Genomic DNA, 19,195 nt, shown 5'->3' on the forward strand with positions numbered 1-19,195 from the left:
GTTAATGGACATTCAGTATAAGTTAATGTCCCCTAAAATGTGTTTCATGGGTTTGTTCTGGTGAAAGGGCTCCATCTCTAGTGGAGGCACTGTCAGCTCTGTCCCCAATACAGACATTCACAGCACATGTCTTACCTAAAAGGTCACTTTTTAACTTTGTTAAACTCAGGGGTTTTACTGTTTGAGTAAAACTTACTCCCCTCATTTATAACAGAAGGTCTATTGATACCTGGTTTGCTTTATGCCATAAAAGATGAACCTTCCTCTAGATACTGTTCTTTGGGAACTTTGGTATTTATAAGTACATTTGATATAATCAGTTTGTCACTGTATACATATTTTATGTTCCAATTTATCTAGTTTCTTTTAAAAAATATTTCTGTAGTATTCTACTATTTAGATATAATTTACTTAGCCATTCTATTATTAGGCATTTAGACTATTTGCAGTTTTTAAATAAAACAATGCTCTGAACATTTTTAGACAAATTATTTTTCCTCTGTTGAGCTGTATCTTATACAAAAAAAAAGTACCTAGTTAAAGTTTATTAAGTCCTGTTGCTTTTTAGTTCTAGTGGTCCTGGTCATTTAGATGCACTGACTGGTGCCTTGTTTCTCCAGTACAACATTACATACATTACATGCGTTTACATGAATTACAGCAAAGCTGTTCACTTCTGGTTTTCAATAACTTATTATGAAATTTATTTTCCTCTTGGTAGTGTTCTGGATGAATAACAATGTCTGCTGCCCCCTTTGGAATATGGGTCACTATGGTGTTGGGACAAAAACACAACAGAAAATGACTCGAGATAACACTCTCTGTGATTGTAAGAATCCTTGTGAAAGTTTTTCTTTTATTTTCTTTTACATTGCTGTTACACTTGACATGCTTGATTGAAGACGTGATATGTGCTGGATGTGATATTAAATCTTCCAGCCAAATGTCATTAGTACTCAAAGACTATGGAAGGCCAAGACAACCTTTAAAGATAAATGAGCTAGGTGTGGGGGCAGCAAAAGCTTTCTTAATGTATACATCACCATAACAATTCAAAGAGAAAGGAAAAATATTCAGCATCACTAGCAATGTATAAGGGCATATACCTTTATTTTTTTTATAACTCAATATATTTCTCATTGCCATTTTTCCTAATTTTAGTAGTATTAAAGATTTTAAACTCATTTGTTAACAAAGGTGAGTCTGCTTTTCATGTGATAATTTACTATCTCTAGTTCCACAGTTTAAAGTAGTCTTCTCCCTTATCTTTTCTGGGACAGTTTCATTAAAATATAATTTACCTACAATGAAATTCCTCCATGTGTACAGTAAAATGATATTTCATAAATATATATGGTTTTTCAAACATCACTACTGTCTAGTTTTAGAATACTTCCATAACCCTCAGAAGTTTCTTTTTATCTATTTTCAATCACCACTAACACCCTCAGCCCTAAGCAACCACTTGTCTGCTTTCTATATCCCTTTTTGCCTTTTCCAGAAATTTTACATAAATGAAATCAGATCCTATGTAGTATTTTGGGTCTGTTTTTTTACACAAAATGTTTCTGAGGTTCATCATGTTGTATCACTTGTCTGTTCTCCATTCCTTTTTATTGCTCAATGGTATTCCACTGTATGGACATACCACATTTTGTTTATCGGCTAATCAGTTGATGGACACTTGATGGGATTTGACTACTTCCCTTATAATTCGGAAGAAATTGTTTATACAATTGAGACAGTAAATTTGAAATTTTCTCAATCTGTTGCTGTTGTTTTAATATTAATTTTACTATTTTTTGTCCATGTTCCCTTTGGCAGAAATAACTATATCCCTTTTTGTGCTGCCACAGTATACTAAGAATATGTCAACACTTCAAGTGACTGCTTCTCCCTGTGAGTGTTACAAGCTTTTCCCCTCAGTCATCTAGCTTGGTTGTACCTGTGACTGATGACTAAAAGTCTGCTTACTTTTATATAAGCAGATATATCTATTTCATCTGTGATGCCATTTTCCACTTCTTCAATAATCATAACATATACCTTTCCTTTAAACATGAAGTAAATCTTATTCTATTGTCTAATTGCATATAGTAGTCTATAGATAAATGGTGCTCATAATTACCATGAAACTTCAAGTTAATTTTTTCTTTATTCGGGTATACATTTGTATTATCCTTATTCTTCTTTCCATCGTTAGATTATTTTTCTACTCTGCATTGAATTAAGTTTTTGTAAAAACTTGGAAACTTCTAGAATCAATTTTTGTCTGTGTGTGACATTATAAAATAGTATTTTAAAAGCTATAGCTTTGCATTTTATTTCAAAACTTGATAAGGCAATGCTATTATAAACCACTTAAAATACATTGATATTATTCCTTACTCTGTTAGATAAAAATCCATCCTGTAATTTTTGTTTAAAAAACTGTGTGGGGGTAATAAGTTTCAATGTATAAGATCCATATGCTTAATATTACTATTTATTTTCTTCACTGATTCAATTAAACACACTTACATTAGAATCACAAGTGGATTTTTGTTATAAAGGCAAGTTCCTGAGCCCCACCCAATCACAGATTATTGATGATAGGGCCCAGGAATCTGCACTTTGAGCACATAGCTTAGTACTAAGTGATTCTTAGGCACTTTTAAGTGTGAGGACAACTGGATTAGAGCTTTATCAAATTATTACAGCTTCTGTTTTCAGATAATATTAATAAGATTTGTCTTTACTGTTAAATTGACCAAGTCATAAATAGCAGATTGGGGGACATTGAATGGTTAGAGGTCATGATGTTGGAATAGTACAGGCAGGCCCAAGCTGCAAGCAAGACCGGAAGTGTGCTAAGCAGGGATGATGCTGGCGTCATGCTGTCAGGTTAGGGTTAGAGTCCCCTGGTCTGAATTTAAACTGTAGTGTGACCACATACTAACCACAGAACTTGGGCTAATACAGATGGCTCATATCTCAAAAACTGAGCTGCCAGTTAATTGAGTAGATAAAACACTTAGAAGTATTTGGATCTCAAACTATACCAGTTTCTTTCTCCCATTCTTGTTTTGAACGCTAAGTACTTACCTTAATGAGGGTCACAATTCCTTCATTAGTTTGAGTATCAGTTTCTATGCGGAAATAACCCCTTTCATTTCCTGATGCAAATGTAAAATTTGCTAACCAATTATCAGAGCCTATTTCATCCGCATCAAACACTTTTATACGAATGACTTCTACATTAGCTTTATTTTCTTCAACCATTCCTTCATACTGCAAAACATGAATACAGGATTTTTATTTTAATGTAGCACAAACACAGGTGATGTATCTAAATAGAACTAAAATATGAATCAGTAGTTACATTTGTTATAAAAAATAATAGTTACCATTTCACTTTCCACTACAGGTATGTTGTCATTGACATCCAGAATACGAATCTGAACTTGAGCTTGTTTTACTGGTTTATCTGTTATTTGTCCATTGCCATCTCTTGCTTCTACTGTCAAAGTATAGCTGCTGTGCTCCTGCAGGGCAATGAAAAATATCCACCTGGGGTGAAAATAAAGCACTCCCAAATCTATCTTTCTGGTTTTAGTTCACTTTATCATCAAGGAAATGAACCGCAGTGTAATTTATTCCTGAGTTTCATGATGTGCTGTTATTTGTGAGGAGATGTTTATTCGCTGTCAGCTGTTCTAGAAGGGCAGAAAAGCCTGGAGGGGTTGTTGATTTTGAATTCTTAAATATGTCTTTGGTGGTATTATCAGGAGACGAGTCTCTTCTTAGAATAGTCTGCACAAGAGTGCTATTCAAAATGTAGTTTGCTCTCCCTTGGAAGTGATGGTGGGACTATAGGAATTGGTTCTTTCTGCCTCACACTTCATTTTCAGCTAATAGTTAACCAAGGAAGATCCAGTTCCTAAAAGAATATGCCCAATAAAGGCAAAACTTGGTGACCTCTATCCGGGCATCCCGAGAGATGATTTTGAGAGAAGATACGCTAGAAAACGACATCTTAGATGTTACAACAAAGTGAATCCTTCTCTTCCACATGCTCCCCTTATGGTGTCTCCATTCAGTGTGGCTGGATGGAGTTTAAGAAGGAGCAGAGCAGGTAGGGCCAATGCAGGGGGCTGCTGTGAGGGCCCAGCTGCTCAGTGAAAGGCAGGGCAGCAGAGGCGCTGGAGCCAGCTGCCTGGGTTCCAATTCTGGCTTTGACAACTACGAGCTGTGTTGGACACACCCAACACCTTTGACCTCTGGTTGCCTTCTGTGTAAAATAAGGATAATATACAGATGTGCCTCACAGGGTTTTTAGGTGCATTAAATAGGTGAATCTCTGTAAAAGGTGTGGAATAGCAGCAGGCACGTGGTAAATGCCCAATAAGTGACAGCCATTATTATTGGCTACACTTTGCATTCTTCAGAGGCAGCAGCTTAGTAAAAAAAATCCATTCTAACGTTTTCCATGCTAATGTTATATGAAAAGCTATAGAGTAGAATTTTAACAGTAACATATTTTTTTAATTTTACAAAGATCTCGATAGGAATATCAGACACAAACCTCTTCCTCTCTGGGCAGAGTAAAATCATTTTTTAAAGTAATACAAAATACACTGGCTGCACCTGGATGGTGATTTACATTTGTGTTCTTAGGATTATCAACATTTTATGCATGCAGCACATTGTCAAAACCTTCAGGTATGTAGCATTTGTAAAAAATCTTCTCTCTCTCCTTTTCTTCTAAAATCTTCCCTTGGAGTTAGAAATAAAAATGTGAAATGTTTGAGAGAACAGCTTTTCTAGGAAACCTACTCAAATTTTCTTCCAATTTGAGATTTACATTAATTCTTTCCTTTAGAAATAGTTCTGTTCCCCAAACAGGGCTGTTATTTCTAACTCTCTGCCTTCCTCTGTATATTTATGAGTAGTAGAGGAAACTCCTGGTGTTTCACTACAGAACCACAATTAAGGAACATTTCTTCAGAGCTCTCTGGAATAAGCAATCCCGACCAGAGAAGCCCTAGAACAGTGCTATCTTAACAAAATTTTACATTTTCTAGGAGCCACACTGTAAAGAGTAAAAAGAAACTGATGATGTTAATTTAAAAAATATATTTTATTTAACCCTTGGTATTCCAAAATATTATTATTTCAATATATAATCAACAATTATTCAGATGGCATTTTACTTTTTTTTTCTTACTAAGTCTTCCCAATCTGGTAGATTTACATTTCTAGCACATCTCAATTTCAACTAGTCACATTTCAAGTGCTCAATGGCCACATATGGCTAATGGCTACCATATTGCACAGCACGTCTCTGAAAGGGATAATTCCGAGTTATCCTATAAATGAGAAATATACAACAAGTAGAAAAATTTAAAAAGAAATAGAAAGGAGAAACTGAAATAATAAAAGTTCAAAAGATGAGCAACATAAAACATTAATTTACCTCTCTGTCCAAGGTAATACTGGTTGTATAAATCTCTCCTGTGTCTTTATTAAGGTAGAACACTGGAGGATAATCAGGCTCCTGAGACACAATTCTGTAGGAAATTTTAGAATTCAGAGTATTGGGCTCATCTGCATCTGTTGCATTGATTTTCATCACCAGTACATCTAGCATTAGAAACAAAGGTGTCCGAGATAAAACTCAACTTGAAGCACATGCACATATGTTATGTTATGTATCATTTCAGCTTGTTCCAAAAATGATTTCAGATGCTTATCAAAATCAGTTTAGCAAGATAAAAAAATAGTATTGGATGAGGAAATAAGTGCAAATGGATTAGAGGAGTAGAAAAAACAAAATGAGGGCAGGGCCAAGGTTAGTACATACAATTCTTAGGGTGAAGTCCTGAACACTTGCTAGAGAAGGGCCACAAACTTATTTATTATAGTTCTAACAACTAATACAAAGAAATAAGAAAGAACAGATACAAATAGATGCTTATTAAAACATAAACAATTCAGGAGAAGCACAGCTATTCTTTATACTATGATTAAAGAGAAATGTCTCCTCTAAGTGTTCATGTAGATCACTGCATTGAACATTGTCAATAAACATGACAGTAGAAACGATATAATTTAAAGGTTAGCAAACTACTGCCAGTGGCCCAAGCCAGCCTGCCACCAGTGTTTTAAATAAAGTTTTATTGGAACACAGCCACGTCCATTTGTTTACATACTTTCTATGGTTGCTTTTCTGCTACAAGGCAAAATAGTTGATACAGAGATTTAATGGGTCACATCAGTGTATCACATCTGTTCTGAGTGTTAAAAATATGCAATGCAAAGTCTTCTGAATTTATCTCTCTCTTTCTGCCTCTCTCTCTCTCTCTCTCTCTCTCTCACACACACACACACACCAAACAAAAATGAAACAGTTCCAAACAGAGCAATAGGTTTGTTACTATTTGTCCTATGGTTAATACTCAGTCTCCACTAAGATACAGGATAGGGTTACTCATAGGGTTAAAACAACTTTGGGTATTTATTCATAAAAAAAAATAGACTCTTACATGCTGCACTCAGTTCTTCAATAGACCCAACAAAGACATTTTGCGTGAACACGGGCTCATTGTCATTGATGTCGAGAACTTTAATGCGGAGTTCTAATGGTTTCTCTAGATTGTTTCCTTTTTGATCCAAAGCATAACCAGTTAGCTGAAATCATGGCATAAATAATAAAAGAGATTAAAGCTAAGGTAATTAAATTACCAGAGTATGAAAAAATAGTAAAAATCATGTGTTACCAAAACAAACAAACAAAACCCCCCCAAAACTACAAACTATTTGAATAGATATAAAAATTTTCTTCTTACCAGAAAAAATGGTGTTTCTTCTCGATCAAGAATGCTGGTAACATTCAATTCTCCATTGTCTTTATTAAATACAAACACACCAAAAGGTGGCTCTGTGATACCTTTCCCAGTGTATTTATATGTAATTTTTATTCCTTTTTCTTCTGCAATATCAGAATGGATCTAACATAAAAATAACAGAGGAATGCCTTAAGTTAAACTCTCCATAACTTATATACAAGTCTTTTTAAAAGAACATTTCCCTCTGGAGTTGTTATGTTGATAGGAGGGAGGTGGGGAACACGTGCTGAGAGCCTATGGGCTGGAGTCAGAGAACCTGGGTTCTTCTCCTGCCTCAGCCACTCACGAGTCACCTGGTACTAGGGCTGTTACTCAACTGCTCTGTGCCTCAGTGCTATCTAAAGTGGAGATACTACTGCCTACCTCTTAGGGTTGTTGTGACGTTTAGATATTATGAGGCCTGACCTGTGGTGGCGCAGTGGATAAAGCGTCGACCTGGAAATGCTGAGGTCGCCAGTTCAAAACCCTGGGCTTGCCTGGTCAAAGCACATATGGGAGTTGATGCTTCCAGCTCCTCCCCCCTTCTCTCTCTCTCTCTCTCTTTCTCTCTCTCTCTCTCTTCCCCCCCTCTCTAAAAAAATGAATAAAAAAAAAAAAGATATTATGAGAGTTACATCTGCTGGGGGGGGCGGGGGACTTTGAAATAATGTCTTCTTTTGGCTATTGTAACACTCTGTTACTCAAAGATTCAACTGGTGCTAGATCCCTTAGCTCTTAGTGGAATCAAAGCCCCAAACTAAGGTCTACTGGAAAGTTATGTCCGTTTTTGGAATAAAACAAAATACAAATTTTTCTTACCGTCAATAAACTTTATTAAATAATATAATTGCCATTATTATTAATGATTTCTTGCCAGCGTGAGGGCAATTTGTATATCCCATTTTTGAAAAATGTTTTATCTTTTGATGCGAAAAATTGAACCAGTGCTTGCTTGTTTGATATCTTCTTCATTTTTGAATTTTTTGCCCTTCAAAAATTTTTGTAAGGACAAAAACAAGTGATAGTCGGAGGGTGCTAAGTCCGGGGAATATGGTGGAGGCAACAGACATGCTTCTGTAGCATTTCTTCCTTGTTGAAATTAGTAAAAATTATAGTGGCGTAAATGAACTTTATCAGTAGCCATCGGTACACTATGGCTTCACACATAAGACTAACGTGAATCAACTTTGTTTTAGTTAATTTGCTACGTCAGTATGTATACATTAAGTGATAAAAATAGAGAGGCACACATGCGCCAAATAAACGTGTGCTTACGTGTCGAAACTTGTTGTGATAGAAACGGACAGAACTTTCCGGTAGACCTTATATATTTTCCTTTTTGATCCAAAGCATGACCAGTTAGCTGAAATCATGGCATAAATAATAAAAGAGATTAGATTTAAGCTAAGGTAATTAAACCACCATAGTGTCAAAAAATAATAAACCAAACTATAAGTGTTACCAAGGGGGGGGGAATATATATATATATATATATATATATATATATATATTCAATTTTAGTAAGAGGAGGGTAGGCAGAGAGATTCCTGCATGTCTGGGGCCTTTTCTCTGTTGCTCAGCAATGGAGCCATTTTTTTAGCATCTGAGGCAGAGGCCACGGTGCCATACTCCGTGCACGAGTTCAACTCTCTTGAACAAACCAAGCCACGGCTGCGGAAGTTGGGGGGAGAGAGAAGCAGATAGTCGTTTCTCCTGTGTGCCCTAACCAGGAATTGAACCCAGGACATCCACATGCCGGCCGATGCTCTACCACTGAGCCAAGCGGCCAGGGCCTAAAGCCCCAAATTATATACATATATCTTCACCAAAGATGTTGCATCTTTCAAAATGGGAAAGAGGATCTTAAATTTGGAAGTTCCTGCTGAAAAATTAAACTTTGCTAATTTTCAAATACATCTGTAATATAAAAAAATTCATTAAGTACATGATACAACTCTTCTTAAATTTAAAAGTGAACATAAAAATCTTCTCCCATCATATCTTAGTAATACACATACATTTTCTATTCCTTTTTGGAAGGTACCTTGGCAATCGGATTCTTTTTGGACAGATCCTCTCCTTCCCGAAGAGCCACAGGGGCGGTGATCCACTCACGCTTTTGCCGCACTAAGTAAGCATGTTTGGGGAGCAGATGATTTTCATCTCTTGTGTTTAAAGCCTACAACAATAAAATAATGCCAACACATTATTAGGTACCCTAAGACATTAGCATGGTACCTGTAATTTACTGAAACTTTAAAGATAGCAGTGAAAATGTCAAGGTATAAGTTTCATATTCTTAACAGGTTTCATTTCAAAGAGGAAATGTATAGACTGGCAAATTCTGTAGAAGTAAAACAGATCATCTCGAAACTAGTGTAGCAGTTAGGGACCTTATAAAAATAAACAAATTAAAATAACATGAGGATTATTTTTATTTTACTAACTGAAAATAAACTTCAATTTTTCTGTGGTGGCTTATATTTTAAAAATGAATTACTAAATATTTTAAGACTAAATGTTAGTAACCTACTGATATCAATTTGACTAAAACTAGTGAAAGTGTTAATGAATTTATTGTTTTATTGATGGGCAAAGAGTTTAACTGCCCATCTTTTCTTTTTATAAACTTTAAGTTGAAAATGAGTCTATAAATTTCTAATTGTGCTTTAATAGATAATATTATATATATTTTATCCAAGGAAAGTTTCAATACAGTTGAGCTAGTATCTTAAGACCAGAAATGATTATACTACTAGGTTTAACATTTTACTCATTTTTACTATTTTTTATAAGATGTTTTATTTAGAAATATTTACACTGGTTATTACTAGATCACTGATTTTTTTCTTTTGTTTTTAGTTGAAAAATTCTTCTATAACTTAAAAAAAATGTAACAAAACATTAAATAACATTAACGTTTATAATGTAGGAATGTAACCCTTCTACATTTTCACTCATGCTTCAGAGTATTCAGTTAACAACTGACAAATGAGTATTTTATGATCTTTTCTTATGACCTTATAGTTTCTTATATTAGTGGAATATACTATACTTCTCATTCTGCCCCTTGATTTTTCATTTAGTACCTTATCATAGACATTCTTCCATGTACCATAAATTGCTATAATACTCTCTTATTGATGGACAGATTGCCCCCAAAATGCTGCATGAACATCCTTCACTGTATGTTCCTGTGCACTTGTTTGAGTGGAAACACCTGGGTTTAAGGGAGTGTGCATCTTTAATCTGCCCGAGGCACAGGCCAATTGTCTTCCATGAAGTTAAGCCTCTGAGTCCGAAAGACAGAAATAATCCTCTTGGTTTCTTACCTCGAAATGGAGTGCATTTCCAAAGTGAAAGCAGATCTGAAAAATAAAGTATTTACTTATTGTTTAATAGAATTTATCATTCACTTCAGCTCAAATATTTTGTTAATAACTTAAGATATTACAGACATTAAAAACAAAGGTTTAACCACTATCATTCTCCTTTGTTAAAAGAAAACAAATTTTAATTTTCCCCTTGGCCTCCCTGCTGTGACCAGAGTTACAGGGAGGAATCTACACTCTTTCTGATCCACAATGCATTCTCCAAGAAACTCAAAACACAACTAATACCTGAAAACCAAACCCAAAACTCTCCTGTGGAAATTTTAGCCAACCCCTGATACTACTCTCTTTACTCTGTGGTTTTCATCTCTTGTTCTTAGGAAACCCACATGCCTTTCCTCAAGGCCGTTAGTGTGAGATGCCCCTACCACGCCAAGTCCACCTCTCATGGGTCATGCCCATGACTACCCAGATTCAGACCTCATTCCTCACCTTCCTCAGTCCCACCAAATCTTTTCTTTGGTCCTTATCAAGCACTGTCACATTTTGAACTTCATCATTACACAGAACTAAATGCAGTTATGTTTACTCTAAAATCTGTACAATAAACTCATGCCTTTTGACTTTTGCTTCACTTTTCTCTTGGCTTAATGCAAACTATCAAATTATTCTTTTTTTTCTTAAATGAGAAGTGGAGGGACAGACTCCAGCAAGTTCCTCGACCAGGATCCACTCAGCAAACCCACTACCCCGTGTTGTTCTGCCCATCTGGGGCTGTTGCTTGGCAACTGAGCTATTTTAGTGCCTTAGGTGAGGTTATGAAACCATCCTCAGCACGCAGGGCCAACTCGCTCCAGTCAGGCCATGGTTGTAGGAGGAGAAGAGAAAGAGAGAGCAAGAGAAGGGAGAGGGGGAAAGGTGGAGAAGCAGATGGTCACCTCTGTGTGCCCTGACCGGGAATTGAACCTGGGACATCCATACCTTGAGCCAACACTCTACCACTGAGTCAACCGACCAGGACCACCATCAGTTTCTAATACAGTATCCACATGTGGCCATTTACAACCTTAAGTTTTTGTAATTAATAATTCATTTGCTCAAAAGCCGCATGAAGTAAGTGGCTTGAGACATTGCAGATGTCCATCATTGCAAACAACTCTATTGGGAGATTCTAGTAAATTACTGCCAGCCCTTCCAAAGATGCTGTCAAGGACTCAGGGAATCCTTCATTCTCTTAACCGTCTAATATACCCCCCTCACTTTTTCTCCCTCTGTATGCCTATTACTCTCTTTGACTCTGACCCTGTACTGATAACACTGCTTGAGAGGGCCCTAATGGCTGATTGCATTCATCACACATCCATGTTCTCTACTAGCTGCTCCCTCCACATGGCTGGTGTGGGTTTCTAGGGTGACCCTATGTTCACGTTTTCCTCAGAGTCCAGATGACACCTGTGGTGCTGGTACCTCCTGTTAGCAAACCTTTTATTCTCCAAAGTGTGTTCATTCAAACCAAAGATTATGCAGTTGCTTTATCTTTGTCTCTCATACTGTATTACTAGCACACATACTATTCCAAACTTCACAACCTCATCTAAAACTAATTACTTTTCAAATACCATCACGTTGGGAGTTAAGGCTTCTCATAAGAATTTGGGGTGGAGGGACACACAAACATTTAGTTTATAGCAATGAAGTATCAGGATAGTCTGGAAAAAATTACCTTCACTGATATGATAAAAAGGGAAGCATATGAACAGCCTCTCTCCTCACCTGCTTCTGGAGATTGCAGAGCAAGACTGTGACCTTTGGAATGGCTATTAGCCACCTGTGACCAGGAGGAGAAAGCTAATAAAATGGCAGAGAAATCAAGCTGAAACCATAACACCTCTGAGTTACAGAATTGGCCAAATCCATCTCTGATCCATTTTTTATGATAGTAAATATTCTTATAAAATCCCCTTTTAGTTGGGTTTTGTTGCTTATAGCTGAAAGCAACCTAACTGATATGCCTACTTGCCATGGCTATATCACACAAATGAAAAGAAATAATACATAAATGTTTCCATTACAAATGACTGGCATAGAGCAGGCGCTCAGTAAATACAATTATGATGGTATTTCCTCAGTTCCAAGCCTTGCATTTTCCTCATCTTAACATTTCTGAAACTTGGATTTATTCATTCATGCCTTCAATTTCCTGAGCTCCTACAATATACTAATAGAATGTTCTTATCCTCTCAGATTCTGACATGTTGGAGGGAGAGACAAAAATAGGTTGTGATAAGGGTTGTTTAAAAAAAACAACAACAAAGAAAATGAAAGCAGGGACAGGGTGGTAGACAGTAATCCGGACTGTGAGGAGGCAGGCTCTCAGAAGAGGTTGTGTGTGCAAAGAGAACCGAAAGGAATGAGGGAGCAAATCAGACAGAGCCCTGCAAAGCCCTGCCAGGCCAGGGAGTGGGAACGCTAGCAGCGGGACCAAGGGGAGGGAGCCAGTGGGATGATGTCACAGCCTCGGGGTGCTGGTAATCTCGTGTCAATCTAGTTGCTCGTTAAGTGGTGTATTCAGTTTGTGAAAATCCAGTAATTCAGGGCTCTGGCCAGTTGGCTCAGTGGTAGAGCGTCATCCCGGTGTGTGGATGCAACAACGGGTTCGATTCCCAGACAGGGCACACAGGAGAGTTGCCCATCTGCTTCTCCACCCCTCCCCCTCTCGCTTCTGTCTGTCTCTTCTCCTCCCCTCCTGCAGCCATGGCTTGATTACTGTGAATTGGCCTCGGGCACTGAGGATGGCTCCATGGCCTCTGCCTCAGGCACTAAAAAATAGCTTCAGGTGTCTCAGATGGGCATAGCATCACCCCCTAGTGGGCTTGCCGGGTGGATCCCAGTTGGGGCACATGCAAGAGTCTGTCTCTGCATCCCCTCCTCTCACTAAAAAAAAAAAAAAAATCCAGTAATTCAGTACATTTGTAATGTGCATACTTTTCTATATGTATTACACTAAAAAATCACAATATTTTGTGTGTATCTTAAAGCTGAAGGTGTTTTGAAATCTCAGTAATAGTTCTATTTGCTGTTTTGTGGCACCTACTGTGGTAGCTTGTTTGCAGAGACATGCACAAGGCAGGAGGAGCTGAAACGGCTGCTATACACTCACTGCACAAGAACCTGAGAGTCTTGAACTAACATTCTTCAATTGTGGAACTGCTTACTTGGTTAAAAAAAGATCTTACCTACTCTTTTCTAAAGTAAATACTTTAGGTGTTTTCCTGGGACTCTGTATCTTGTAAAATACATTCTTAATTTTGAAAAGTGGCTCTCAATTTGAGATTCTGCACACACCCACCCCCTCTCTCTGGGGATACCTGGGAATGCCTGGAGATGGTTTTTGGCTGTTAAATTAAAGTTGGGGGCAGGGGCAGAGAGGTGAGTGTACTGGAATCTAGTGGGTAGACACCAGAGAAGCTGCAGGTCTACAACGCACAAGGCCGATCCCCTCATTCCAAAGCATTATCTGGTACCAAAGGGCAAAGTGCCTAGTGTAAGAAATCCTGACTTAGACCATGTTTCTCTGGTTGGAAATTACTGTAATAACCAGGGTCATGAAGGTCCTACCAGTTCCACAGGACCACAAGGATTTATGTAAATTTCCAAATTGCTGGCATATTGCAGGCACTATAAATGGAAGACTGCCGTTCTTATCTCTGTCCTCCATTCCTACTAGCTTTTGAACATTTCCAGTTCTGTAAGTTTGAGTGACCACCTGGGGGGTTGTTATGCAAGGGTTTCAAGCACTGGAAGAATGGCTGGACAAGATGACCACTGCGGTTTCTCCCAACTATGAAATCTAAAACTCTTTTTTTCACAAAAAACTTGGTGATAAAAAAATGTCACGTAACATGCCTTTAAGACTGAAGAGGAAACGTAAGCTTCTAGTTCCCTGTATTCAAAGACTGGAAGATGGACTGGATAAATCCTTCAAAAGCATTCCCAATTTACTAACATTTTAAAAATGGAAAAAAAGAATTTTTTTTTTTTCTATCCTTGAATCCTAAGCATCTTGTAAAAACTGGCCTCCCTGGTAAGTGACAAGACAATACCTTGGTTTTGGCAGAGGCATGAGGGAAGGTCAAACATCACAGTAAAAATAGCAGCAATCAGTGCAGTCTTTGTTTTCAAGGTTGGCACCTTTAAAACATAGTTCCTGTCCTGAAATCACCTTGATGAGTTTAACACTCAGAATCCGGGAAGACTTATGAGGCAATGGGTTACAGTTTCTCGTGGCTGACAGGTTCTCAGGCATGTCGCCTGTAAAATTTCTTATTTTATGGCATAACTTATTTAGAAAACCTTCACTCACAAATCCAATTTATAAATAACACACATAAGTATAATTCATAAAGCAGCCACACTCAAGGGCTAATTTAAACAAATACATTTTTGTTTTCACAGCTGCTAGCTTAGAAAAGACTCAACAGCCAAATAAAGCAGTATATTAAACTTTAAGTTTTGAACTCTGAATTTGAATTTCAGATAGCAAAACTACATACTTGAAGTCTAACTGTAATTAATTATATGATTAATCATAATCTTTCACCTGCTCTTCAGATGTCTGGACTAACCTTAATGTAACAGATGTGATTTTGGGTGAGTCATACTGAAATCAGATTCCAAAAGGCAAATATTTTCTTTGGAAGTATTAATTTCCTCAATGAATTTTAAAGTATGGATTTAGCAGTGCTGTGCTACAGTTGAGTTGTTAGGTCATGCTGTGCATTCTAACTTCAAGCTGAGTTTTGTGTAATCATGGACAGCTCCTATTGTCCATGGTATAAGGAACAAGGACAAATAAACTGAAGGCCCGAAAAAGTCAACATTATTTTATTTAGTGTCAGTTTTTTGTCCCCTACAACATTTAAAAAATCCAACACATTGTTAACCAGATTTTCAACAAGTAGATAAAAATAAGCTTTTTCAAAAAAAGGAGAAAACTCATGGACACAGACAACAGTGTAGTGATTGCCGGGGGAAGGGGTGGGGGAGGGAGAGGAGGGTAAAATGGGGATAAATGGTGATGAACGGAGACTTGACTTGGGGTGGTGAACACAAAATACTGTGTACAGATGATGTGCTATAGAATTGTGAACCTGAAACTTGTATGATTTTCTTAAACTGTGTCACCCCAGTAAATTCAATAAAAAGGAAAAAAACGTAAGTTTTTCATATTTAATCTTTTCTCCTACTCCCAGTTAATTTCTTTTTTCTTTTTTAAATCAGATGGATCACATACACCTAAACATACAAGCAAAAACCCTACAGCTTTTTATTATTTATTTATTTATTTATTTATTTATTTATTTATTTTATTCATTTTAGAGAGAGGAGAGAAAGAGACAGAGAGAGAAGGGGGGAGGAGCAGGAAGCATCAACTCCCATATGTGCCTTGACCGGGCGAGCCCAGGGTTTTGAACCGGTGACCTCAGCATTCCAGGTCAACGCTTTATCCACTGCGCCACCACAGGTCAGGCCTCCCAGTTAATTTCTAATAAGGATGTTAACCTCAGTCCTCCAAACTGAGGGGCATCAGAGTCTGCCCTGTTAAAACTCAGACTGCTGGCCCCACCTGGGAGTTTCCCATTCCCGGTCGGGTGTGGGGGCAGAAGCGTCAGCATTTCTAACAAGTTCCCTGGTGGCGCTGATGGTGCTGCTCTGGGGCTCACACTTTTGAAAACCGGTGTGTGAAATCACAGCAAAGGAAAGAGAAGAAGAGAGACTGGCTAATTCACACACTGAATAACGAACCCTTAATCAGAGATGTGTGAAATACTGGGTTCTAAATCAGGAGATTTAGTAATTGAGTTATTCTTACCACAAGATTTGTCCACTTTACCAGTAAAACTCAACCACAATAGGATTACTTGCAATAGTGTTTTCATCCAAATCATACTACTTAAGTTTTACTTGATACTGAGCATTTTAGGAAAATCATTTTACCATTTTATTATGATGCATTTTTTAAAACTGCTACATCTCATATAATTTGCTATACAAAAATGATGGGCTGTTTCCACCATTCTATTGCAATATATTCCTGAAAATTACAATAAAAAATAGAATAAAGAAAAATAGATCTCTCGCCCCGTTTAAGAAACAAGAACTGGGAAGGACAAGATGGCGATGGAGTAGGTGGACATACCAACATCCACCTCCCAGAACCAAAAAGATTACAACTTAATTTTAAGAACCATCATCTGAAAAAACCAATTTCAGACTAAACTAAGAGAAAATACTAAAAGCTGCTAGAGAAAAAAAGGCTATCACCTACAAAGGAGCCCCCATAAGAATGACTTCCGACCAAGGAACACTGAAGAAGGCACACTGAGACTGGTAGGAAAAGTGGAAATGTGGAGAGGGCTGCCCAGCTCCCCGGGCAAATGGCAGCCCAGAGAGAAAGAATAAATAACTTACATTATTTCCATTTTATTTATATTTAAGTCTGAATGATGTTTTATTTTTTAAAAATGACCAGATTCCCTCTGTTACATCCATCTAAGACTCACTCTTGACGCTTGTCTTGGTCATGTGATACGTTGCTGCTAAAATTAAACCCATAAACTAGCAAAATGAGTGAAATAAAGAACACAATGGACAGAATTAAAAGCAGGATGGATGAAGCTGAGAATCGAATCAGTGACTTAGAGGACAAGATAAATGAAGGCATGGGAGCAGAGAAGGAAAAAAGGAAAGAGACTCAAAAAGTCTGAGGAAACTCTAAGAGAGCTCTGTGACAACATGAAGAGAAATAACATCTGCATCATAGGGGTTCCTGAAGAAGAAGAGAAAGAACAAGGGATAGAGACTTTGTTCAAACATATCATAGCTGAAAACTTCCCTAAATTGAGGCAGGAAAACATCTCACAAATTCAAGAAGCACAGAGAACTCCATTAAAGAGAAACCCAAAGAAATGCTACACCAAGACACATCATAATTAAAATACCAAAGCCAAGTGATAAAGAGAAAATATTAAAAGCTGCTAGAGAAAAAAAGGCTATCACCTACAAAGGAGCCCCCATAAGAATGACTTCCGACTTCTCAACAGAAACACTTGAGGCCAGAAGGGAATGGCAAAAAATATTCAAAGTAATGCAGAACAATACAACCAAGACTACTTTATCCAGCAAGGCTATCATTTAAAATTGAAGGAGAAATAAAAAGCTTTCCAGACAAAAAAAAAACTCAATGAATTCACTACAACCAAACCAATGCTGCAAGAAATGCTAAGGGGCCTGTTGTAAATAGATCAAAGGGGAAAAACAAGATAGCAAAAGAGGAATACAGTTTTAGAGAACAAAGTGGCAATAAACAACATATCAATAATAATTTAAAATGGATTAAAGGATCCAATCAAAAGACATAAGGTAGCTGCGTGAGTAAGAAAACAGAACCCATACATATGCTGTCTACCAGAGACACACCTTAAAACAAAAGATGCACAGAGACTGAAGATAAACGGATGGAAAAAAATATTTCACGCAAATGGAAATGAAAAAAAAGCTGGGGTAGCAATACTTATATCAGACAAAATGGACTTTAAAACAAAGGCTATAGTAAGAGATAAAGAAGGTCATTACATAATGATAAAGGAAGCAATCCAACAGGAAGATATAACCGTTATAAATATCTACGCACCTAAGATAGGAGCACCTAAATATATAGAGCAGACTGATGGATTTAAAGGGTGAGATCAACAGCAATACTATAATATCATAGTAGGGGATTTCTTTTTTTTTTTTTTTTTTTGTATTTTTTCTGAAGCTGGAAACGGGTAGAGACAGCCAGACAGACTCCCGCATGCGCCTGACCGGGTTCCATCCGGCACACCCACCAGGGGGCGATGCTCTGCCCACCAGGGGGCGATGCTCTGCCCCTCTGGGGCGTTGCTCTGTTGCGACCAGAGCCACTCTAGCGCCTGGGGCAGAGGCCAAGGAGCCATCCCCAGCGCCCGGGCCATCTTTGCTTCAATGGAGCCTCAGCTGCGGGAGGGGAAGAGAGAGACAGAGAGGAAGGAGAGGGGGAGGGGTGGAGAAGCAGATGGGCGCTTCTCCTGTGTGCCCTGGCCAGGAATCGAACCCGGGACTTCTGCACGCCAGGCCGACGCTCTACCACTGAGCCAACCGGCTGGGGCCCATAGTAGGGGATTTCAATACCCCACTAACATCACTAGACAGAATCTCAAGAAAGAAAATTAACAAAGAAACAGCAGACTTAAAGGACACACTAAATTAGCTCGATTTAATAGATATTTTCAGAACCTTTCACCCTAAAGCAGCAGAATACACATTTTTTCAAGTGCTCATGGTACATTCTCTAGGATACACCACATGTTAGGACACAAAAGCGGTCTCAACAAATTTAAGAAGATTGAAAACATATCAAGCATTTTCTCTGATCACCAGGCATGAAACTAGAAATTAACCACAACAGAAAAACTGAAAAATACTCAAACACATGGAAACTAAACAGCATGTTATTAAATAACAAATGGGTTAACAATGAAATCAAATAAGAAATAAAAAAATTCCTAGAAACGAATGATAATGAACATACAATTCAAAATTTACGGGACACAGCAAAAGCAGTCCTGAGAGGGAAGTTCATAGCACTACAGGCATTCCTTAAGAAGTTTGGAAAAGCTCAAATAAACAACTTAACCCTGCATCTAAAAGAACTAGAAGAAGAACAGCAAGTAAAGCCCAGTAGTAGAAGGAAGGAAATAATAAAGATCAGAGCAGAAATAAATGACATAGAGGCTAAAGAAACAATACAGAGGATCAATGAAACCAAGAGCTGGTTCTTTGAAAGAGTAAACAAGATCGATGAACCTTTAACGAGACTCACCAAGAAAAAAGAGAGAGGACTCAAATAAGTAAAATTAGAAATGAGAGTGGAGAAATAACAACTGACACAACAGAAATACAAAATGTTGTAAGAAA

General features: G+C 37.6%; 1 protein-coding gene across 1 annotated transcript in view; it reads right to left on the reverse strand.

Moving 5' to 3' along the window:
• DSG2 (desmoglein 2) overlaps positions 1–19,195 on the reverse strand; it is a 47,870-nt gene that overhangs the window by 14,243 nt on the left and 14,432 nt on the right. Inside the window, exons 2-8 of the mRNA XM_066352897.1 lie at positions 10,199–10,234; positions 8,911–9,045; positions 6,828–6,989; positions 6,525–6,669; positions 5,456–5,622; positions 3,387–3,524; positions 3,085–3,270 (exon numbers count right to left, since the gene is read on the reverse strand). Coding sequence (XP_066208994.1) covers positions 3,085–3,270; positions 3,387–3,524; positions 5,456–5,622; positions 6,525–6,669; positions 6,828–6,989; positions 8,911–9,045; positions 10,199–10,234 — 969 coding nt within the window. The remainder of the gene's footprint in view (positions 1–3,084; positions 3,271–3,386; positions 3,525–5,455; positions 5,623–6,524; positions 6,670–6,827; positions 6,990–8,910; positions 9,046–10,198; positions 10,235–19,195) is intronic.

Source organism: Saccopteryx leptura, chromosome 11 (assembly GCF_036850995.1).
Source record: "Saccopteryx leptura isolate mSacLep1 chromosome 11, mSacLep1_pri_phased_curated, whole genome shotgun sequence".
Classification (NCBI taxonomy): domain Eukaryota; kingdom Metazoa; phylum Chordata; class Mammalia; order Chiroptera; family Emballonuridae; genus Saccopteryx; species Saccopteryx leptura.